General features: G+C 38.1%; 1 protein-coding gene across 2 annotated transcripts; it reads left to right on the top strand.

Moving 5' to 3' along the window:
• zdhhc5a (zDHHC palmitoyltransferase 5a) lies at positions 1 to 25,192 on the top strand. Of its 2 annotated transcripts, none has more exons than XM_084389710.1 (11): positions 1 to 862; positions 6,698 to 6,819; positions 8,263 to 8,420; positions 8,881 to 9,053; positions 9,245 to 9,347; positions 9,766 to 9,857; positions 9,936 to 10,062; positions 15,081 to 15,198; positions 15,578 to 15,690; positions 17,530 to 18,455; positions 23,672 to 25,192. In XM_084389710.1, the coding sequence occupies exons 1-11, from the start codon at positions 708 to 710 to the stop codon at positions 23,883 to 23,885; spliced, it is 2,301 nt and encodes a 766-aa protein (XP_084245836.1). In that variant the 5' UTR covers positions 1 to 707; the 3' UTR covers positions 23,886 to 25,192. The 2 variants fall into 2 exon arrangements, 1 of the variants encoding a protein (XP_084245836.1); XR_014625462.1 differs by having other exon boundaries at positions 570 to 862; positions 17,530 to 18,541; positions 23,672 to 24,185.
• The last annotated feature ends 454 nt before the right edge of the window (positions 25,193 to 25,646 follow it).

Here is a 25,646-nt window from a genome sequence, read left to right as displayed (position 1 = left end):
GTTAACATCAAAAAAAGAAAACTTCATAAACATTACTCTCCTCTACCTCTTATTTCATACAGTACCACCAAATCTTTCTCATAAGGTAAACCATTTTTCACATTTTTGGTCACATTTTTAAGCATCACTGAAGATTTAGACTGTGGAAGTGGTTAGACGTTTGAGGAGTAAAAAAAAAAGAAAAAGCAATTCCCATATTCCAGTCATTTTTCTTGCCATTTTATAGATTTTTTTTCCTAAGCCTTTTAAGTTTGCTTTTTCAATAATTATTTTACATGACCAAAATAGTAATATTTAGACTTGACAAAATATAGAAGTTTTGAGCAAATTTTGTTCAGTAATTGGCTTTATACATTTAATAATTTATAAGCGTCCAAACATCAGAACATTTAATTCAAGAATTTGCGGAAACCCAAAATTTCTTCAGTTTACAACTTTTTTTTTATATATATATATTTTTAATCATTTTTAACTTTTTCCAAATTCTCTCTTTTAAGGATTTCTTTTTTTCTTTCTTTATTTCTTTTTTTCTTTTTCTTTTTTTTTACTGTCAAAAAAAACAATGCTCATGTTGTGGCCTTTTTTTATAATGCTAAAAGGACAACGACTTCTCCCTTAGTCGTTTGCATTTGTGCTGTCTCAACAACACAAACACACTCCCAAACGGATAATTTTCCGGGGCGTGCTGCCATCCTGCCCCCTGGGTGATGCCGAGCAGCAGCATGAGTGGGGGCGTGTCTGGACCCACTTCCCCACCCCAGCCCACCGCTCCATCCAGGCCTCTCCGGCCTAGTCGCTACGTGCCGGTCTCTGCGGCAACGGCCTTCTTGGTTGGATCAACCACACTCTTCTTCTGCTTCACGTGAGTACACGCACATTTACTAACATTGATTGCTGCAATCATTTATGATGGATGAGTCGACACGTTCTGGTGAATAGCAGTGTGTTGCTGCACAATGGAGTGAATAATGGCATTTGTTTGCCTAGAACCCGCTCAGAAGTACAATTTTTTTTCGATTTTCACTAAAGACTTCTTACATTTCTTACATTTTCAGGGCTCCTGACTGTGACCAAATGGTTGCATTTTGTGACCTTTTTTCCAGTCGGTGCAACTAAATCTTGCACAACTAATAAGAGCTGCTATTTCTGTTGCATATGTTCAGCAAAGAAAACAAAAGCAGAACGAAACCGCGCTCGGAGCAATAATAGACAGCGCAGCGCTAGCTCACAAACAGGTACTCGCGGGCCGATCTTTGATCACCCGATAAAGTTACTGCACAACGCTGGGAGGTCCAGTGAGAAAGCATTTAAATTAGCTGCCGAATTAATAACGTCACTGTTATTGCTTCTCACTGCTTCTCACTTCTCAATGCTTCTCACTGTTAATGCACAGTGAGAAGCATTCAAATTCAGAGCAGAACTGTTATAAACCATATCAGATCTAGCAGCACTGATGTGGAAACCAGGAGAAACTTTGTGCCATGAATGAAGTTATAGAAGGCTTTCTAGTCCTCAAATCACCAACATTCACCATAGATTTAATGTAGTAATGCTAACGGTAACCATGGTATTGTGGTAATTTTTTTACAAAAAAACCCCTTGCATCATAATAAGTGTATTGTGATTGTCAAAACATTTGGTACCTAAACAGAATTTTATTAAGTTTAGTGACAACACAATGGTTACATGGTACAATGACTGGTATGCTACTGTTTTTATTATTGCTTGATGCAAATTTCACAATTTCAATTCATTTCTTGTGATTTGATTCTGATCTTGATTCAATATCGATTCTTTTGGATAAATGACAAAAATAAGACCACTCCACCGCACACTGTTGACTTTACTCTTTTATTTTATTCAAAGCGAACAACGCGTTTTGCATATAGCGTCCTCAGGTTCGCTCAGTTATGGTCTGAGCTCTCAGGTGTGGATGTGTGGCGTGAGAGCGTGTAAAAAAGTGACAATTGCGTGAGTCTCACGGTGAATGTGTGAGAGTTGGCAGCTCTGATCTCAGCTTGTGCTCCCGCGGTCTTGTTCATTTGCCATGTTGTTTGTGCATCTCTATGGCAAACGCTGAGCCCGTTCGGAACTACGGGAGCCCAGAGGGGAGCGTCGGCGGATGTTAAAGAGAGAACCGATTTTCATTCAAACAAATCGACGTAAACTACACATTCAAGTTAATCAATAAAATCGATTTATCACCCAGCCCTAAAATGAGGTAACCTTAAGTTTGAACAAAATGTAGGTGTTCTTTGAGCCGAAAAAGATGCTAACGCACGGTTAAAGACGTCTGTCTAGCACATAAAAAAATAAAACAATGGAAAAGTAGCGCAGTGGAAATAATCTTTTCTAGTTCACGCGTGTTATGTGTGAACTAGGGTCGACACCATACCATAAACACATCTTAAGGTACTGCCAGATGATTTTTTGCATGATACCAAGTAGTATCACGATGCCATGCAGTATTGTATTAATTCATAATTCAAATCTACAAAATGAACCAAATTTGCATGCTCGGAGAAGCGCAACAGTTCTGCTTTTTTCAGAACTACATTGGCGAAATAGAGAGAAAATATCAATATTGACAATTTTGTTTCAAGTATTTAATATCTTTTTGATAAGAACCGAGCGCAAATGCCGCTATGAACTAACTAACTAGGCTATAACTATTAACTAACTATTACGCCTGTCCCATAAGTGGTCAAATGAGCAACAACAACGGACAAACTGAGAGAATAAATTGTTATATAAAGATATTGTGATGTTGAAAAGTTACGTTTCTTTTGATAACATGAAATACTAAATACCTTGTATATTCCTTTCTGGGTATCTTTTATCAGTGCTATAACCAACAGCAACATTGGGTTATACTGGTTAGTGTCTGTAAAAAAAAAATCTAAATCTACCCAAACAGAAGTTCCATAATTTACATCAGAAAATGGCAAAATTTTGTCTGATGATGATGTAGTTGCAAGGTAGAAGTGTAGTAGCAGTGTAGTGAATGTCACTGCTGTCACTTTTTAGCATTACTCCAGTTATTTTAATACTGAGATGTGGTACATTCTCAGATGTGGCTCATTTTGTCTTTTTTTTATTATTATTGTTGACGGCCTGATTCTAAGGAATGCGCTTCTAATAATATCCTCAGTTCAGAATATGTTAATGTTTGATACAGCGGGCTGTCTTGAATGTCAGAAGGATTTTTCATACAGCTTAGAATATCACATTTTACCTCGGCTGTACTGTGTTAAAAGGCTTTTTTGCTTAATAATCTATATTTAATAATCTATATTTTAGCTATAGTTTATATTAGGGATGTGCACGAATATTCGAATTTTCGAATATTCGATCTGTAATTATTATTCGAAAAATAAAATACTATTCGAATTTTATCGAATTTATGAAGCCGTAAATACTTTGCGGGTCGTAAATGCAGTGAATCCCTGATAAATCCCAAGCACTAACTCGCAGTTATAATTAAATGCACTGGGTGGCACTGTGGCGCATGTTTAACAAGTTGTTTGTATTTTATCATAATGTCGTCGTCTGCCTCGCGAAGTTTGGAATTACTAGTCGAAAATGAGGTTACTAAATGATTTTACAAAATGGAATTACTTTTGATCAAATTAATTTATTAATCTGGAGTTATAATATCATCACCACAATGAGAAATCACATGAAATCCAAACAGCAGTCGACTGAAGAAAGACAGCTGTCCATCACTGCATCACGACTGCAGGTAAGCGCAGCTGTAGTGCGAGTGATCCGAGATGATAACTTATCTAATAGTAAAATGATATTGATGTATATTCTTCCTTTAAGTTTTCTTTGAGAGAGAGGTTTAAGAACAGAAAACGCAAAGTGCTGTTAGAAACTTAGAACTAGAACACCGTTATCTTTGTTTCTCTGAAACGTCTGTCAGCGCAGCGCGTTTTCTCACTCGAGCATAAATTGCTCGCGGCGTCCCTCCATGTGGATATTATTGTTTTTCTCAACATAAACGTGAAACAATATAAACACGATAATCATATGCTGACTCGAGTGTATGTGTACGTCCTGTACGATAACTGGCGCAATCTGCTACTCTGCTTTATTAGGCGTTTTTTTTTCGTTCGCGCTGCTTGAGCATATATCCTTTTGTTCTTATATTTTTTTGTTTACACATAGGCCTACTGTTTAATGTTTTCAATTAAAAGAAAACTTTAACACATGTTGTAAGCTTGTTGTGTATATTGCCTAATCATAAGCTTCTTCAGAAATGGTGACAAAACGTAAAAAAAAAATTACCTTAAAAAATAACGTATTTTTCGTTAAACGTCATTTAAATAAACGAATATTCGAATATTCGAATTTTATGAGCCCGAATATTCGAATGCAATATTTTTGAAAAATGCCAATCCCTAGTTTATATATATATATATATATATATATATATAATTTATAGTTATAGCTAAATGTTAGTTTATAGGCATATGTTAGTTTTAACTTCCTAGTTCATGTCTTAGATGAGGCAACATTAAAGTTTTTTCTACTCACTATTTTTACATTTGGAAAGCACATAGTTAACAAATCTAATACAGCGTTTCTGGTTTTAGGAGTCACGTTTCTACCAATGTGACTTACAATTTAGTATACAAAGTTACAAGAAAATACTAGAGCAGGCATGCTATGCTATGCACAGGACCTATGTAGTTTTTATTTACAGCAAAACCCTCTCTAAAGTATTCTGCTAGGACTTAATAGATTGACCTAGTGACACTGAAATGGACGTGAGATTGATGTTTATGTAAATCTTGCATGATAAGCTCCTTAATGTTGAACCGAATTGGTGGTGTGCGCAAACTGATGAGGTCTGTATGTTTATGCAGCTTCAGCATTTAACCCTTAAACAGGCAAGAGTAGAAAATGATAAGCAACAAATAATTTCATGTCATTTTTTATATCATCTGGACTTAAGTAAATCATATCCAAAAGAATTTTTGAAAAATGTTATGTATTTTGGATTTTATGAGTTGTGACTCCCAGATCACATTGCCTGTTTAGGGTATAAAAAAAGGACCAAATCTATAACTGTAACTGCCATTGCATGTTTAAAACAATTATAACCTATACTTCAACTCATATAATGTTGACAAATTATATATCATTGGAAAGCCTACAAACTCAAGATTCAGCCTGTGAAAACTGTTTTGAAATCGGACCTTGCGTTACCATAAAAATGGTACAAAAAAAATGGTAAAATGGTAAAAAAATTTGGATTTAGGTCAGGCTGACTAATTGATCACAGATAACTTGAAGCAAATCATGTGACCAGCATACTCAAGACAGACAGGCTGTATCAGTTTAACCTGTACATTGTATCATTTAAAAAAAAAAAAAAAAAAACTCAGAACACACAGATTGTTACAAAATGAATACAAAGTTAATCCCTTTTTTATACCCAAAAGTGGCAATGTGACTCAGGTGTAACATATTTCAAACCGTGCTAAATAACAACATGAACAACATTTTTATAAATTTTCTTTTTCAGCACCTTAAGACAATGTTCAGAATTAATGTTAGCAGTGTTAGTATTATTTTTTCACAAGAAAAGTAAGTTTAATATATATTTACTTCTCTCAAAATCTGAATGTCCTGCACCACTGGCAGCCATGTTGGATTTAGGTCAGGCTGACTAATTAATCACAACATTTTTTTTAAACAAATCATGTGACCAGCAATATGTGACCTTGTTACACCCAGATCACATTGCCAGTTTTAGGGTTAAAGCACAGTCAAGTTGAGAAATCACATTAACTTCCTGTTGACATCTTGTGCCCTGGATTTTGTAAGTCATGAGTCATGACCTGTGAATACAGCAGAAACATAGTCATCATGCCAAAAAAACAGTCCTTCAAGTTGGCACACAAGAGTAAATACGGGGGGCTTAAGTCAGATGCTGTGTCACGTCTGTTCATTCTTGTCATTTGCCCCTTCTGATCCCTCTTTTCTCACCAACCCCTCAGATTAAACATCGAAAGGCAATGAAAATAGGCCAACATCTATTATGAAGTACCACCTTCCTCTATTTTTTCTTTCATTTCTCTCTTCTCCCTTTTTTGTCTTCCTACATTGCAGGTTTTGTGGTGGTAACTTTGTGAAATTGTGTTGTTATCTGCATTTGTCTATAGCGCTTGTCTGGTAGTAAAACATGCTACTAAAACAGTCCTTAAATTATTAAGAAAAAAATTTACAATATGAAGACTTCAGATGCAAAAACCCTAAGACATTTTTTCTTTTAAATTAGCATTTTTGTCAGGCTCCAATATTTCGGTTCAGTAATTTCACTTTAATGTCAATGAAAAGGTTAAACGAGCACTAAAGAGCCATTCTTTAATGTAGGTAATGTCCGTTTCTGTCATTTACAGCAGCACATGAAACACTGTTTGCAGGTTAATCCTGTCATTGTCACTGTAACGATTTTCTATAGCCTGAGAACGAGCAGAATTATTAGGTAGATGAAAGGCCTGCACAATATATTGTATAAGCATCAATAATGCGATGTGCGCATCCACGATAGTCACATTGCAGGATGTGCGACGTCAAGCATACGGATCGTAGTTGATCCGTGATCCGTACGGGCCTTCATAGAAGCAAATATGCTGTGTGTGATTTGTCTCATCCTGTGTCCCATTAATACCTTTCTTTCTTTCAGGTGCCCTTGGCTTTCAGAGCAGTTTTCTGTTGCTGTGCCGATATACAATGGCATTATGTTTCTCTTTGTTCTGGCCAACTTCTGTATGGCCACCTTTATGGATCCTGGCATCTTCCCCAGAGGTAGTGAAAACAATCTTTGATATGATGTGTCTGTGTGCTTAAGTATTACTGCTATAGTAGAATGTGGGCTTAGTGACTGCCTTACTGGAAAAACAAACCAGACTGTTTGAGAGCAGAAAATACAGGAATTGAACTGAATTGGTGTATATTTTTCCCTTATTAATAAATCCGCTCTTTTAAATTCTGTTTTTTTTTTTTTTATTGAACTGACCTTGGTGTACTGACCTTCAGCTAAAGCAATCTTAAAGCAGTGTTAGTAACTAAAACTATAAATGAAAATGAAATATAAACATTAGATGAAAAATGATGTTGCCTTGGAAACTAACTGAAATAAAATTATTTGAAGTTGAAATAGTAAAATTACTTAAACTAAATCTGAAATAAAAATAAATTCTAAATAGACACATAAAACTAATAAAAATGTCAATTTAAAACTAAAAGCTAATTTGAAATATTAATGAATACTGTAATAGTATATAAAGATACTATAATAAAACTGCCATAAAGTTGATGTGAAAACATACCCAATGCATTTTACTATCCTAATGTTTCTTAGGCCCTGTTTACACCAGTTATTCAGATCGGATAACGAGTGGATGATGCTAAATACAGGTGTGAATGGGGTCTAAAACGTTTTGAGCTTGTCCACTTTCGATCACTTCCAGAGGTAGTCGAAAACGCATTCGACCGGATTGCTTTCGTAGTGTAAATGCTCCTGGTCGAATGTATTCGATAAACATTATGGGTATAATGTATAATAAACATTATGGGAAGTGCACTAGCCAGATGGGATTTAAACTTTGTCGGAGGAAAACCCAAGTTTGGTTTGAAGACAAAAACGTACCAAGAACAATATTCTCTCTCCATTCCTGATTCTAACACAAACTCACAGCGTTTGGCGTGGTCTTGCAGCTGTCAGAGCGTGACGAAATCGTGTTCATATGTAAATTGCGCAAGATCAAAAAAAAAAAAAAACTTTTTCTTGAAGAAATCATGACAGAAGTGGTAGAAAGTAGACAAAAGAGACGGATTAAAACACCATGTGTAAACGGGTATGTGTCTCCCACGTTGTCTTGTTGATCCCATTGACCAAACCGCATCTTAATAAACAGGGCCTTCGTGAAACAATGGTAAAAATAAACCTGCGGTTAATTTGGCTATTGGTTATTTTCTCTGCCTCTGTGGCCCATGTGATGTCTCTCTGAACAAAAGTTGTTCCATTTCATTACTTTTTATAAAAAAAAAATCATTCTTTTGAAGTAACATACACTGATAAACAGTGCACAATACACAACGTGTGAGAAAAACAGTAGTTTCATTAAGTAAACAGGGCGATTTGATTAAATGTTGACTTTACACTTATATTTTATTCACTGCTTTAATTTGATCCACTGAGGAAGGGATGTTAAAAACTGTGTGTGTGTGTCTGTCTGTGTGTTGTAGCTGAGGAGGATGAAGATAAAGAGGATGATTTCCGGGCTCCTCTCTATAAGACTGTGGAGATTCGAGGCATTCAAGTGCGGATGAAGTGGTGCTCCACCTGCCGTTTCTACAGACCCCCGCGTTGCTCACACTGCTCCGTGTGTGACAACTGTGTGGAGGTACACACACACACACACACACCCCTTATTCTAGTGACTGTGTTCAGCTGTGACCCCAATATGTGCATTGAATAAACACAACATTACAATACATAGCAATTCCATTTACATATAAATGTGACATCTTTGCATTTATTTTTACTGTCTTGTTTTTTTTCTCTAAGGGTCAATCTTTGTCATTAATCAGTCTGTCCACTCTTGCTCTGACTAATGCTTTGCAGACTAAACCTATTGCTTTGTGTTAATTAAGTAGAGAAGTGCGTGTGCTTTGGACAGCCTTAAGCTTCTCTCTCTCTCTCTCTCTCTCTCTCTCTCTCTCTCTCTCTCTCTCTCTCTCTCTCTCTCTCTCTCTCTCTCTCTCTCTCTCTCTCTCTCTCTCTCTCTCTCTCTCTCTCTCTCTCTCTTTCTCTGTCACCATTATAATTCACACTCACATAATTTGCCCCCTCTCTCCCTACAGGATTTTGATCATCACTGTCCGTGGGTTAACAACTGTATCGGCCGGAGGAATTACCGCTACTTTTTCCTGTTCCTGATCTCTTTGACGGCTCACATAATGGGCGTGTTTGGCTTCGGCCTGCTCTTCATTCTCTACCACACCCAGCAGCTGGACAGAGTGCATTCGGCTGTCACGTATCCTTTTAAACACACGTAAACATTTGTTTGATTATTTTTTTTTTATTATTATTTTTATGTGCTCACGGCACACATTTGAGGAAAAATTCAGCCCAGTAATCTCACTCTGTGCGGTGTCTTTAGATTGAGAGCTTTACTTGATACAATTTGTATTGTGCCTTACTTTTCCCTCCTTGACTTTTAATCAGTATGGCTGTCATGTGTGTCGCTGGGCTTTTCTTCATCCCAGTAGCAGGCCTCACTGGTTTCCATGTCGTTCTGGTGGCAAGAGGCAGGACCACCAATGAGCAGGTTGTGACATGCGCAATCATAATCTTATGCTGCCGTGTTTGTTTTTGTTTTCCTGTCAATAATCATGTTGGTGGTGGTGAACTGGGATTAAAATCCATATTAAGCAGTTTAATAATCCTACAAAATATGACCTTCTCCCAGCCCTTCTTTAGATTGTAATCTCTTAATAATCCTCTTCCCAAATCATTTTGCTGCTTTCTTTATGCCCACCTCTCCTCCTCTTTGTGTGGACCACATGTGCACGCTTTTGTATCTTATTGTCTCACTATTTTTCTCTAGTGCCTCTCTTTTTCATCCCTTTTTATTTGTGAAATGTTACTTTTTTTATTTTTAAAACTAAAGCCAAATTTCAGCTGACAAATAACTGATAAAGTAACCTTTTAATGTTATTGTTTAATGGTCAACTCCTTGTTTGTAGGTGACAGGGAAGTTCAGGGGAGGCGTGAACCCCTTCACAAACGGCTGCTTCAGGAACGTCTCGCACGTTCTGTGCAGCTCACAGGCACCCAGGTATGGGTTCAACTATATTCATAACTTTGAGCTGTGTTGTATTTTCTGATTGAGGTTCTAACTCAGTGTTGTATTCAGGTATCTGGGTAGAAAGAAGAAGGCTCAGACAGTGTCTGTTCAGCCTCCTTTCCTCCGACCGCAACTTACAGAGGCTCAACTGGCAGCCAAGGTGCTCGACAACGGAATCCATGGAGACCTACACCGGGTAAGGAAATAATCTCATTTTACTTATTTTCTTCAATGTTCTCTCTGCTTCTCTCCAACCTTAAAGGTAGGGTAGGCAATGTTTTCATAAACACTTCTTGTTATACTGGTTGAAACTCCATACATACTGATAGCAATCAATCATAGAAGTGGTCCAAATATTTAAAAAATGTATATACTTCTGTGGAAGTCTCATGACCAAAAAATGTTCATCCAATGATAGGTTGTCCTACCTGCCTGTCAACATATGTATTTCCATTAGGGATGCACCGAAAGGAAAATTTTGGGCCTAAACCGAAAATTCTGGATGCACTTGGCCGAAAACCGAAAATAATATTATATTATTATTATTATTTTTTTTTTTTTTTTGGTTATTATAAAACCTTTTAATTAAATTGAATGAATCTGAATTAAAAAAAAATCAGGCCAATAAAATAACCACACTTTTATTTCACGTAACACAGAAATTTAACAGAAAATAGGCCTATATTAAAATAATATGAAATATCAATATATTATTCTTCATTCAGTTCTATGCAGCAGAATCAGATTCAACAGATTTATTCTTTTACCTTTTATCAAAATAAAGTAGTCCTACAAAGCTATTATTATCTGAGCAGATAGCAGGGAGAGGATCAGTGTAGGATAGCGTCATTTTACCAGCGCTGCCCAGCACGGCTATACACACTACATTACAGAATAGTAGGGCTATTGCAAACAGAAACAAGTCCAGATAAATTTCATGTCGGCACGTTTTTAGCGGACTTTGCCGTTCCGGTAAGCGTGAGCGGTACATGTGTTTGGGCCGCGAGCGACTGAGCAGAGCGCACACACACCGAGGTTGCAGCATAACATTGCAGAACGCGCTGCAAACATGGAGTGGAGAGCACAGCACACACACACAGCGGATCACACTTTGAACTTGTGCATCTCCGGGAGCGGCTCGCAAAGTCACAAAACATGCTGAGCCAGAGTAAAACCTGAACGCTGAACACGGAGGGGTGGGGCGGCATATTTTCGGCGCATGTTTTCAGCCTTTTTTCTCTTTCAGCTAAAAAACGAAAATGCCATTTTCGGCAGCTGAAATTTCGGTGCATCCCTAATTTCCATACATCCACACACCCTTCTCGCGCAGACATCACACGACATCAGCGTGTTCCATGAGGATATGCAGAGCTGTAGAGAAACAGTCACAGAGCATAGTAGTAGTTGTAAATTCAGTGCCAGGTACCCAACGGTAACTTTTTTCCGGTACTTTAGGCATGTTTATCTCAATAACTGTAAAGAACCTGTAAGTCATTTATAGAAGTGTAATTAACATTATGCCGGAGCTGCCTTGGTTGCTGTCCGCAATTGTCTGTCATGTTTGTATACTGTATTATTTACCCGTAAATAGTAGGCTACTTAATGAATTGAATTCACAAAAACAACCATTTTAATAATTAAAAAAAAAAGTAATTTTTATGAAATGTTTTGTTTTCCCACTAATTCTTTGTTGTGTATTTTCTGGTAATCAAATGAAGACAAAAAAACATTAATTTAATTTATCTTTTAATCATAGGAAATTAAACACTTTTTTGTCAAATAACATACTTCACAACTGAGCTTTATACTGTTAAAATTAAAACATGGAGGAAAAATTGTGATTATTCCTTAAACTAAGTTTTGGTGCTAATTTATTATTATTAGTGTTAGTATTATTATTGCATTAACACTAGAACTACCGGAATTCCATAACTACTAGAACGACCATAGCGGTCATTCTGACCGTTCGTACTTTGACGTTCATATGGCCGTACTGAACGTCATTTTCGTCATGTAATATCTATTGTACATGTTAACCTTTCTCTTTTCCAATGAAGCTTTTAATTCCTGTCGTCATAGCCCTTAAAACAAGCACAAAAGAAAGATTGCCCTGTCAGGTGCTGCCTCTATTTGAGGAACATTTTGCATCAAAATAATATTTTTTTTCACCGCACTCACCACGTGAATAGACACGTACAAAAGTTAGGAAACGTCAAAGCTTCATGCCGTTTGTAAATAAGTTCAATAATCAATACAAAATCTAAAAATAAATGGATCTACAATGATAGATGATAAACAGGACACACAATTTTAATTCAAATGAATGTGAAAATGTACACACACAAAAAGGCTAAGAAAAAAACGTGAACATTAGCTAAACAAGAAAACGAACTGCTACAGAACGATTAGTTTCAGTGAACAAAAAATATTAACGAACAAAATCATGTTAACTGCCCATTTGAACGGTGCAAACATACCGCATCATTGACGCTTACGCGCACATTCCACACCGGTAAACACCGCCTTTCGCGTGCAGCTCCCACACACGTTGTGACATTTGATAGGCTACATCTCCTTGGTTTTATTTTGTTTGCAGTTCCTCCAGTTGTATGGCTTTTGATTCCATGTTGTCGGAGTGAAGTTCGCTCGCCAGTCGTATGATGAAGTCCCTCAGTATGGCAATACCTCTGCGAAACTTGCAATGTATAGCGGACTTATGATATCTATAACGCGTGCGGTCAAAATGACCGTTATGGTAGTTCTAGGTAGAAATAGTCAGAACTGTTGTGTGTTTTATGATTTTAATAAAATAACAGTGTCAGAATAAAATATACACATATTTAGGAAAAGTCAGAGTCCTACAGCCACATTTATTTTATTTTAACAAAGTTATTACATTGTAAAATTTAAAAACGGTCAAAATGACCGCCTTGGGAGTTCTAGTGTTAAGACATCTAAATTCTACTGTACAACAGGAATATATTTGTCAAATTAAACCAAACTTTTATTTTGACGGGTTGCCATGAAGACCTTTGAATTTCCGTGTGTTTATGATATGAGAATTGTTTTTCTCAAATGAAACTGTAAAATGCTGATGAAGTGACTCTCAGAGCGGCTCTGGAGATGAAGTTCATGCATTCATGTCCTCATGTAGTGAAACAGCGCGAGCATCACGCATGCTTTTGTGTGTGGTAAATGAAACTGCGCATCTGCACCATTCATTCACACAGGGACATGCAGGATTCATATTTAAATGGACCGATGCGTTCTGAGGTACCGTAATTTGGCACCGATTGATTTCATGCGAATCGGTACTCGGTATTTCCGACGTAATTCTGTCTGTTCCCTTAAAAGCCAACCTCACCGTACTCTGAGCTCGGAATTATGCGTTTCAGCAGTCAGAGCTCTAAGTTGTTCACGTTCATTATTATTGTAATGTTATGTGCTTTGAGACATTAGGTAATTTAACACGGCCTTGTGAACCTTTGCAGAGTCTGCTTTTGCTGTGCACGTTCATGTGTTTTGGAGGAGGCATGGCTTTGGAGAGGGCATTGAAGGGAGGGTTGGATCTTTTGCTTTCAGCCTCTCAGAAATTGCCTACCCTACCTTATATCAGGGAATTTTTTTAATTAATTTTCCAGGCCTGAAAAAGCCATGGAAACTAATGAAATCATACTCTTGTATAGGGCAAAAAGCTGCTTGCAAGCTATAATGATGGCCAAAGTTGTTCTTTTTATTAAATTGGTCAAACAGAATCACATATTGTTCTAAATTACTCAGGCATATTTGAATGGGTTTTTTTGGTTTTTTTTTTTTTATCCTTATCCGGTAACTGGATAGGCCATGGAAATGTTTTAAAACCTTGTACGAGCTGAGGCCATAAGCGTTACCTCTGCCTTTTAGATGCAGATGTTCCTGTCGCCTCCCAAATCCCTAGGTCAGAGATTGCACTACTAGACTATTTTGCAAACAACTGGCTCCAATTCCCGCTCTCTGGCAGATGAAGCTAAAAAATATCTGTTTGTGCCATTTACCATGTGATTGAGGGCGGCTGACACAGACAGGCTTGCATTAATATGGCTGAAATGTAGACCGGCTTTTAAACTGTCAAAATTACTTTCTTGTTCCATAATGAAAGGTTGTGTTCTGAAATGTCTCTTGATTTATGTTCTTGAAGAACCATAGGAACTTTCTATCTGTTTGGAGCACTTTATTACAGGGGTTTGACAATTTTTAACATTGTAACCTGGAGTTATGAGGAAAATGTGTTCGCTTTTTGGCAATACATGGATTTCTGCATTAATGATTTCTAAAATGAGAGGCTCAACTTGTAGCTAGCTGAGTTGTAAGCACTGATAGCAAGTGGGAGGACGAAGGTACCGTGTGGCAGAGATGAATTTGCTCCACTGTGCAGAAACAGAAGGAACCAATTAAAAGAGATGTGCATTCACTCATCTCTGATAAGGTTGCTGAATCTTTTGGAGGTGTGTCTGCTGCAACTAGTAACCTCATGGAAAGTTGGCACGACAAATGGTCCAGAGACTAAAGTGTGTTCATGTTTCCACCCAGCAACATGTTGAACTATACCAAATAGGGTTGCATGGTATACCAATACAAAGTAATAGGGTTAGATATTTACAATATAAAATGTATCAAATTCCGTTACCTGATCAGTACAGTGCACAGTTTGGCAGTTCAGGCAATGCAACTTTGAAACATAAATGTTTGGGATTCACTGAATATGTTACAAAAACTAGTATGAATAATTGCATTACGCACACATTAATTAGAACATGACTTGATAAAAAATAAATTGTTATTAGCAGTAGTGAAGTACTAGAAGGTGATATCGTCCCAAAAATTCTGTATCAATCTGACCATAGTGCCAAATCAATGGCCTCAACCTAGAATAGAAGACTTCATACTCTAAAATATGATCCACCTAATCTTGAACCTTTTTCTTCAGCATGATGAAAAGCATTGCAGAAGACATTGGCTACATTTCCATTTGTTTTATATTAGATTTAGATATAACCTCAATAACCATTTTCTTTTAGTGACTTTGGAATTAAGGAAGGAGTTGTACTTCTAATCAATGTTCGGATGCTGAATCGGTGTCCTTGCTTTTACATTGAGTGTGTTGTCTGCTGTTGTGTCTGTTTCTTTTATTTAATTAACCACTGGTGCTTTATCCTTTCTCTTGCGATATTTCAGTCTAAGAGCAGTTTGGAGATGATGGAGAGTCAATCTGCTGACGCCGAGCCTCCGCCTCCACCTAAACCAGAGCTCAGATACCCTGGGCTGTCACGAGGACCTGCCGGACACCCTGAGGGTTAGAGCCAACCAGCATGACAAACTATAATATCATTCTGACTGATTATCCTTCAAACATTTATCTGTTCTGCCTTAAGTTCTTTTAGCTAATTTTTTTAACTTCAGATTACATTTTCAAAGTCACCATTTGACTTGCATTCAATAGAGTTTATTAAAGGTTTCAAAATGTCTCTGCAATAATGTCATAATTGTATTTTCATGCTGAATTGTGATTATATTTAGCCATTTAGGAATAAATAATTCATATTTGGAATGGATTTTAAGATTGCAAGTACCTGTTGGAATGCTTGTTTAATTAACTTAATGTGTTTGTAAAACGTGTTTAAAACTCTGAATGTGACTTCTCATGGACCTTTTTTAACTTTTTTTGTTTGCAGAGAGCAGTCTGTTGAATAAAGCTCCACCCACCCCCACCATGTTCAAGTACAGACCCACCTACAGCAGCCCGGGCAAGAACCACACTGCTCTTACACATGCATATGCCAACCAGGTAACTTTTCCGTGTTGGATGTGTGTATTGTTTATCCAAAGTGTATTTATTCACAGTCTGTGGTTGTGGTGATGATTCACTGCATTTCATTTGTTGATGCGACGTCATTCACATTCTTTTGCATGACCGTTATTATTTCCATTTTACCGCATATTTTAAGCCTTTCTTTTTCCTCTAACATTTTATTCAATCCATTATATTGTTTTTTCCCCTTCGATTTGGTTGACTCAGTGGCTTTCAGTTGAACAGTATCAGTAAGTTTACACGGTACTTCATTGTTTGTGTGTCCGTGTGTGTGTGTGTTATTGTTAATGTTCCTCTCCTTTCTCTAATACTTGTCTTTTTGTACACATCAATTAATTTTTAGAAATGCAGCTTTTTAATGTTGCTAATTTTCTATTTAATTATTGCATTTTGATTCTCCAACTATTTAGTTTATCATCATAGTAGGGATTTCATATCTCTAGGGTTATATTGTATAAAGATGTTGTCTTTACAAAAAGACCATACTACTTTCTCAAAAGCCCACAGCATATACAAAACATTTGGCACAGACAAATATTGCCTTTCTGAAACAAAATAATAAATGTAATCTGTCCCATTTGTGTGATTTAAACTCAAGTGTTAATAAAGCCAACACAAACAACCCATCTGTCCTCCCAGAGTGGCTGTGCAAAACGTTTTGCTGGTTTTAGCTCTGAGGGTGTGTCAGTTTTGGCTCTGTGGTTTTGGATTAAGATAGATTAGATAAGAAACACACTATGTGATGTGAATTTAATTGATTCTGAAAGACCAGAGGCCTCATGAATAAACATTTACTGTGAGCTTCCATTCTAAAAGTTTGTGTGCACATAGTTTAGATTTATAAAATAGTATTTATGCTGTTGGCTTCCTTTCAGTTCATGAGCTGTAATTAGGTGAGTAGCGGTATACCGGAACTGATGATAACAGTGATGCATATACAAATTAAATATTGATATTGTGTTAATACTACACGTATGATAATATCGTAAATAATCCAGTGCCAGTAACTGGTAGACACTCCGATATAGCAGCGAGACACCCGCAAATTAAGGAAAGTGTTGGGATTTTTTTTGGATTCTGTAAAAAAGACAGGATGATAGACAGTAAACTGTAAATTATTTTGTACGCTTTTGTATGTTTACAAACTCTCTCTCCGTCTCCTTACTTCGAGTGCAATTAATTGACCAAAATGAATTGGCCACTTAGACTTTTATCATTCTGCTGGGAAGAAATATCACAATTCCAAGATTCTATTTTGGTTGAGCATTTAGTAGCAAAACAAACTAGATATTCATGTGCAGAACTACATTATGTTCTTTGAAATAATATACCTGCGAGTTAAATGGATAAAACATATCCACAGTCACTCAGGTCTACAATAAAAAAAAACAACATGGTAAATGTCAAACTTGCTTGTGTCTTACCTTTTATACATGAGGCCTCAGGACTTATTCCCCTGCCAGTAGATGTTGTGATCTTTTGACTTTTTATGGTTGCTCATGTGATGTGCCTTGTTGAAACAAAAGGCAAAAATGACATGCACAGTGCTCTGCCCTTAGTGCTTCCAAGTTCGTTGCCAATACTTCAGTGTTCCCTGCCTTTCCAAGCTTAGCCTCTCTGTCTGTCGTATCCTGTAATGCTGGCTCTTTATTATAGCTATAGAAAACACTTTACCAAATCATCTGTCCCCAGTGGCCCACATGATCCTTATAATGGAGTTTGTCCTTTACCTCCCATTGAATTTGGCTTTCAGATTTCTCTTGTAACTTTATAAACTCTTCTGCTTCCTGTCTCTCTCTCTCGCTCTCTCTGTAGATGAGTCGTGGGGACAGTCTTAAAGAGTCCTCTTCCTCTCTCCTCCAGTCCAGTCAGCAGCCAGGCTATCGCTCCGAACCCAGTCTGGATGGGTGTGAGGTGGGCGGAGCGGAGCGTAGTGGGGCCGAGCGAACAGTTGGGGGCCCTGGAGGACCTCCAGCCTCAGGGATCCCAGGATACTCCCTAGGAGGGCGCTCGTACCCCTCCTTCTCTGATCCAACGGTGCTCGCCGGAGGGGCCTCGCGGTCCTCCAGTGTTCGCTCTTCCCACAATGCCCCACCATCTGAGGCTACCACCTCCACCAGCTACAAAAGCTTAGCCAATCAGACGCCACCACCGGCTCCTCGGAACGGCAGTCTTTCGTACGATAGTCTGCTCACGCCTTCCGAAAGCCCCGAATTTGAATCAGCGGCACCAGAGATGACCCCAGGGCGACCGCGCGCGCCAGTAGTTGGATACAGTTCGCCCTTCCTGTCAGCACAGATCGCTCAGCAACGGGAGGCTGAACTCCACCAGCCATCTGCCTCTAGCGCCGTCCTCCTCGCCTCCCCGCAGCATGCCGTCTATCTACGTGGCTCCACTGCTTCCCCTCCCGCTCCGCCTGAACGCGAGCGAGAACGCCTGCTGCACGACTCGCAACCGCACCATCATCACCACCACCACCACCACCACCATCACCATCGACCGCCTCGATTTTCTCGACCCCCCCTGCTCTCTGACTCGGGCCCGTCTCAGCCCTCGTATCCATACCGCACTCGCTCCACTGACACGCCCCTGCCGCCCACCACCCACCCTCCACGCTCGCCACACCCCCCGCCACTGGGGAAGTCCCTGTCTTACTCTAGCGCTGCCGCTGCAGAGATGCAGTACCGCCTGGTCCGCAAAGCCTCGGCCTCGGTCGGGGGAGGGGGCATACAGGCGCCAAAGTGAGTAACTCCCCCACAACCTTACGACGCTCTGCGCAGCACTGCCTCCTTCCTCCTACTCTTCCTCCTCCTCCTCCCAGACTCCTGTGAGTGTATCTCTTTCATTTCTTTCTTCCTTCATCTTTATCCCACTAGTCTAAACTCGTTCTGTCTACGAAGCTCCTCAGTAATTTTATGCTCTCATTAGTGATAATCTGTTGCTTTCTGCTACTTGGTTCTTTGTGTTGAACGTATGTGAATCAAAATGGCCAAAGTATTAAAACAGCATAAAAATCTTTTTTTTTTTTTCCAAAAAATTTTACTCACGCCGAAGCCATCCTAGGTGTATATTAGGGGTGGGGGGAAAATTTGATTCTTAGATGCATCGCGATGCGGACGTGGACGATTCTGAATCGATTCACAAATGTCAAAAATTAAAAAAACTTTTTTCTTTCTAATAACGTAATATTGACGGAACTCTTGAGTTCTAACTCCATTGTGGCCTTTTTTCTATTTTTGTATGAGAGCTGCTTTCTGTATTGTTTTGTTTTCACATCAATATGCCGCAAACAGATCTGTTATACGTACGTTATACTGCCCTCCACAGTCACAGTGTGTATCAGTGCAATGCCAGTCACAAAAAGTTACATTTTGACTGTGCTCTCTGCAGATGTTCATTCACTTTTTTTGTATAAGCTGTTTTTGATTGTGGTATACAGCAACAATTTCAAGTCATACGTCTTACGCCGCCTTCACACTGGCAGTTGAAATCAGCTCCGTAATACGCAATACGCGCCCAGCGGACGTCGTACACAACGGTGAAAAGCGTCGGAAGCCTCGGAATGGCCACAATATTGAATTGTACAATATTTAAATATTGAATTATTTAATTGTATTAACTGCACCAATTACGTTATAAAATCATTAAAATAATAAAATGACATGACAACTAATCGTTATAAAATCATTATTTATTTTATTAAAAGTTAAGAATCCAGGTTTGTTTATCAGTACCATAGCAACGCTAACTTCTGTTGGGATTTTCGGATAGAAACCGTCCGTAGCCTTTCGCAAGAGTTCAATTTTTTGAACGCATCCGGATGGCCAACGGACACGATTTTTTCCGCACCGCACTCGTTCGCACCCGGTTCGGACCCATTCGCATGCGGTCTGCGAATCTCCATAGGAAATGAATGACTTCCGGTCGTTTCGCTGCCGTATCGGAGCTGATTTCAACTGCCAGTGTGAAGGCGGCGTTAGACTCTTTATTATTTATTTGCGTATAAGAGCAGTATGTTACTAATTATTCAGCAAAATATTTATACATTTTTTTTGTCTGAAGGATTATATTGCTCATTGCACATAACAGGAGGATGTTGATTAGAAGCCTATTATTTTATGTTAAAGATTCAGAATATACTAAAGTTTGTATTCATTGACTAACTTACTACACACAATGCTTTGCTTAAGAAGGCCTTTATTAACCCCTCGGAGCCGTTTGGGACACTTTTATGATGGAAAGATGCACTTGTATGGACTTTAAAAAAAAATTGTGCCCAATTCACTCCCATTATAAAGCTTGGAAGAGCCAGAACATTTTTTTAATATAACTCCGATTGTATTCGTCTGAAAGAAGAACACCTAGGATGGTTTCAGGGTGAGTAAATCATGGGATAATATTCATTTTTGGGTGAACTATCCATTTAAGGGGCTTTTTAAATGTATTATTAAGTTATTGTATTGCACTTATTTTTTTTTATAACAAGTTTTTAAAAAAATTACATAATAATACTAAATTAATTTAATTTAAAACACGCCTTAACCATTTAAATGCCCTGTTAACCAGTGCAGTTTTTAAATTCCATTATTATTACTAGTTGCTTTATTTACTTAACAACTTGATAACATTGCCTGTGCAGTTTTTAAATTCTATTGTCATTATTTTTTATTTATTTTGTAATGATTCACTCGTGTATTTAGTTGCTTTTAGTTTGAATGATAAAAAGTATGTAATTAAACTAACATTTAAACAGTTTTGGTTTAAACTGAAACAATCAGGTTGAATTTCAGGTCGTTTTTTTTATAATAGCCTTGTTCAGAATGTCAGTCCAAATCCGATTTTTGTGCATGTCCATTTGTAATCCGATTGTATTTAGCAATTGTGAACAGCAATTTTTTTTTTTACAGATATGTTTCGAGCTACATTCATATGTGGTTTGAACTCGCATTTCTGGAAATCCGTTTCAGTCTGACTGCTCTGATCGGATTTTGTGTGGTTTTGATCTTTCTCACGCCACATAAAACGTAAAAAACCTGCTGAAAGTTGCAGCAGAAGCAAGGTAGTCCAGTGTGGTGGCTATACATTGTCATGTTGTAAATAAGACAACATCTGTATTGCAAACACCTCTATGTTGCGCTTGTTATATACCCATAACTCAATGTCATTGCCATAGAAACCAATGCAGACATTCTGGAGAGTGAAAGAGCGCCACGGGACACACAAATCAGATCCGAACACATTGCTACGTTTACATGGACACCTTTCGTTTCAATCGGAATGAATTGATTACGATTAATGAATCTGATCGTAGTGTTTACGTGAACGCTAAATAAAGCGATTGGGTTGATGTGCGTGTTATATCACACTACAGAGTTTCCCGCGGTTTGCACATACTATTCTCCTACATTGCTTCTTTTCTTTGTTTTAAAGAGCAGATTTAATATTTATCTGTTTCAGGTCCTGATTAGGAGACAACGAACACATGAACCGTTGTGTCGTGCCGTTACACTTATCAAGCAGTAAAAACGCCTCTTCCCGCGCCCAAAACAAGCCGTCTGTGAATGAGAGTGTGAAGTGAGGACTGATGGGACTGCGCTGTCCTGCTGCACTTCACAGACAATGAGTGCTAGGAGAATTTTTAGAATGACACGACAATCATTTATGACACTTCTTTCAAAACAACAACAGCTCGTTCCATACGTCATTACCACATTTCTACGTCATTGCACATGCGCATCAATTTCTAGTTTCGGTTTTCAGTCTGATCAAGTGTTTACATGTCCTTTTGATCAGATTATAAAAGGTCTACACCACCCCTTCCAATCCCATCGAAATTTCACTCGGATCGAACTCAATCGGATCAATTAAGGTGTTTAATTTAAGGCTTTTCAGTCCGATTGGGCCGATAATTTATTGGATATCCGATTGGACAGTCAATAATTTAGATCAGATTCCAATCGGATACACAAATAATCGGATTTGGACTGACAGAATGTGACTAACGTCATGAATGAGTGAGTCGGTTCAGACTAATGTATGAATGTGTAAAATACAGTAATGCCTCTGTTGTCTCATATACCTTAAAGGAGAACTCCGGTCAATTTTAACATTGAGCTCATTTTTTTGTACATTTGGAGTGCTGTCAGTACAGAGAACAACGACAAAAATCGGTGTTGCCTACAACGTGTTATCCTCTTTTTAAAATTTGCACCCTGTTGACTTCAATGGGGCAAGTTTTAAACCTGCTTTTAGCCTCTTAACATCCTTGTTGTCCACAGTCCACTGGGAATTTAGAGAAGGATTTACATTACGTACATTACATTACATTACATTACATTAAGTCCACAGTAGTCGATTGTCGAGTTCACGCACATAGGTTTAGTACCTATGATCACACGCGTGAACTCGACAATCGACTACTGTGGACTTCGACCGAAAACAGGATGTAAATACAGGTATGTGCGCTGGCTGAATAAACATCATTTTTATTAATATCTTTCACATCTACTGCAGTCAGATTCACCCGTGATCACTCTGAAGGAATCACTCACATGACCTGTGCACTTGTAATGACACATCAAGGATGTTAAGAGGCTAAAAGCAGGTTTAAAACTTGCCCCATTGAAGTCAACAGGGTGCACATTTTAAAAAGAGGATAACACGTTGTAGGCAACACCGATTTTTGTCGTTGTTCTCTGTACTGACAGCACTCCAAATGTACAAAAAAATTAGCTCAATGTTAAAATTGACCGGAGTTCTCCTTTAAGCTCAGTGCCTTGGCAAGATGTCATGGTAAACATGAGCAGAAACAAATAAAGCACGTCTGTGTGGAAAGAGCGGATAGAAAACTAGAAGTCTCCTGACATTATGTTGCTGCTTATGAAGATAAACTGGATATTGTCTACACTGGAATAATCAGACCCAATTTCCTCACTGGCAAAATGGATAGATCCGAGCCAGACAGAAAGCTTCATCACTCTGCTCATTATAGAGGTCTGGAAAGCCTGCTTTGCTTGGTTATTAGTCAGCATTTTAAAGGCAACAAAATTGACCTGGTCTCCACTAAGAAGCAGAGAATGAATCTTCTTTACGGGAAACATTGTTGCTCAGAATGAAGGAGAGAACTAAATTAACCAATCCAAGTTGACATTTATAAATTGTTATTAGGGAACAAACCAAGGGCCAGACAATGAGCCCTCATCATTATCAGACATTTCAGTGGCATCCTGACAGCAAAGCTGATGGTTATAATAAACCTGCAGTGCTTCAGTGCTTGAGAGAATGCTTTCCTTTCAAAATTGTGCGTCAGAGAAATTGAAATTCACCTGCAGGAAAGGCTGGATTTGCCATTTCAGCGAAACTATTTTTACCGCCGGTTTTCACTCTTTGTTTTCTGAGCTGACACCTATTCTGGGAGGCTTTTTAACTGGCTTTTTTCTCATACGTGTTTTTTTTTTTCCTCTCACGGCTACAGGAATTTCAGTTCTTTCTTATGTGTTGTGATTTTACTTTTGATAGTAATTGTACTGTAATGCTTTAATCTTTTATTTAATTTTTTTTGACTGTGGTAGTGAAACTTTCAAATGACATCACTCTAAAACAACACATTTCACATCAAGATTCTTCATTTGAATGCAAGCTAAAGGACATAGTCATATCTTTACTCTCAAAAACACTACCGTTCAGATGTTTGGGGTTGGGAACCGTGATACATTTTAGGATTCTTTGAGGAATTGAAAGTTTAAAAGTATTGATTTGAAATAAATCTTTTGTAACATTATGCATCTTTACTGTCACTTTTGATAAATTTAATGCATCCTTGCTGAATAAAAGTATTAATTTCTTAAAAAATAAAAATAAAAATGTATGATCCCAAACTTTTGAACAGAAGTGTAAAAATGTACGTAATGTAAATCCTTCTCTAATTTCCCAGTTTCTCTCTGTTTCTTTGGTTTAGGGACGAGATTCAGATGAAGTCATATAGCCGGACAAACGGGCAGCCGAAACCACCTTTCACACCCTCGCCCCCCTCTCATCCTGTCAGCGTGTCGACTCGCCCAGGTCAGGCATATTCCAGTGCTGGCTCTTCTCAGAGCCCCGCTCACAAGCCTGGAGGTGGGGTGAAGAAGGTGACGGGCGTCGGAGGGACCACTTACGAGATATCGGTGTGAGAGAGCGGCTGTTTTTACTGGTGTTGGACTCTTTTTCTTCACCAACATAGCGGAGAAAATCACGTGTGGCAGACTCATTGGTGCCCATGGGAAAGATACGGATTTTTTTTCAAAACGGAAATCAATGCTGACCAGCAGGTTTTGGTTGGATATATGACAAGTAGGAGGAGGAGGAGGAGGATCATGGGGGGTCTTTCAAGCCATGACATAATAGGACTTCAAGACTCCTCATCAGTAAGGAGCTGTAACACACAACTGGTGTGACGGCAAAGGACCGGATTGCCTTTAAAAATGTTTCAGAAAAAAAAAAAAGATTTTTATCCGACATAAATGTGTAAATTGTTCTGTATAGAGAAAAAATGGTCACCGTTTTTTTTTTTGTTTTTTTTTCACAGAGTGGAATTCGATTTTTTTACGAAAGGGGACCTGTGGCATTCAGTAGCCATTTCAGACCACTGTGATTGGCATGCGATAATGTATCCAATCAGCACCAGGGAAGCAAAACGGTAGAAAAGATAAAGAAATGGACTAATGCATTATTTAAATGACAGCAGCCTTTTCAAATTAGTGTTTTCAGAGTAATGGCCTTGGAAATTCAAGGAAGAAATATGTTTTTATTTAATTTTCAAAGTGTTATTTTATATGAATTTATAAATGGTTATTGATAAGATCAAAATGTTTTTTTTTTTTTTTTCTACAAAGGCTGATATTTGTTCTCTATGAACTTTAATCGTATAGAGGGATGAAGAGCTGGTGGCACTCTAGATCAGTCAGAGGGTTGCTCGTAGCATAAAAATGCATTTGACATTGTGATCTGTGGGACATATTTCAAATTTTATCCTGTAAGCATTGATTGTCTGCCTCTTAGGTATGATTTTTTTTATTTTTTATTATTGTTTTATTAATACATGAGAGGCAAATCTCACTGGTGGCCTTAACTAGCCAGCCATGTAGGATTTAAAGCTTTCTTCTCACAGTGCCACCGAACGCTGGGTAACCATATCAGTGCCCTCTGATTGGACGGCAGTTGAGCCAGTCAGAGGAAGTTAGCTGTCATTAATGATTCAGTGAAAGCCTTTTATTTTGAATTATTTAATTCTTACCTAGTACATTCAAAAAGATTGTGACATTTTGCAGGACTCATTTCAATCATCGTCTGTCTTGTCAGGTGTATTGATCAATATTTAGATCAGGGCTGACCAATCGGAACAGAAGTTATTTGCTGGCTGATACAAAAGCCAATAAATACACTTCTGAGAATATTTTGGATCAAAAGATGGACTGAGGGAAAGAAAGAAAGAAAGAAAAGAACGTGTACTGTATAGTTCAGTGTGAGTGAGCATGGTTGTGAATGTGTATGGGTGTGCGTGTGTGAGCATTGGTAATAAACTCTTTATAAATCAGTTGTGCCTTTGTGCATTGCCTCTTTTTGTAATGCATAAACTTTGGAAATGTATACACCATTTATGTCCATGAATGTTTTTTTTCTGTCCAGTCTCAAATCTGTGAAAGCATGTAGACATCAGAAAAATGGTCTACAAAATATGTTGGCACCTCATTACAATGTTGCAGCAAAACAAACGTTTGAGAGACGCTAAAAATAGTGTTAGTGGATGTGCTCTTACTTGTGTAATGACAGCTGACAGAAAAATATATTATACTAAATATATACAGAGGCCTCAAAAATACATAAACTCTTCAAAATTAGGACAAAAGGTATTTGGACACTTTCAGGTTGGGAAATGTCCCTTTAATGTGACG

The sequence above is a fragment of the Rutilus rutilus genome (genome assembly GCF_951802725.1).
Source record: "Rutilus rutilus genome assembly, chromosome: 2".
In the NCBI taxonomy this organism is placed as follows: Eukaryota; Metazoa; Chordata; class Actinopteri; order Cypriniformes; family Leuciscidae; genus Rutilus; species Rutilus rutilus.
This window is presented reverse-complemented; position numbering and strand designations above follow the sequence as displayed.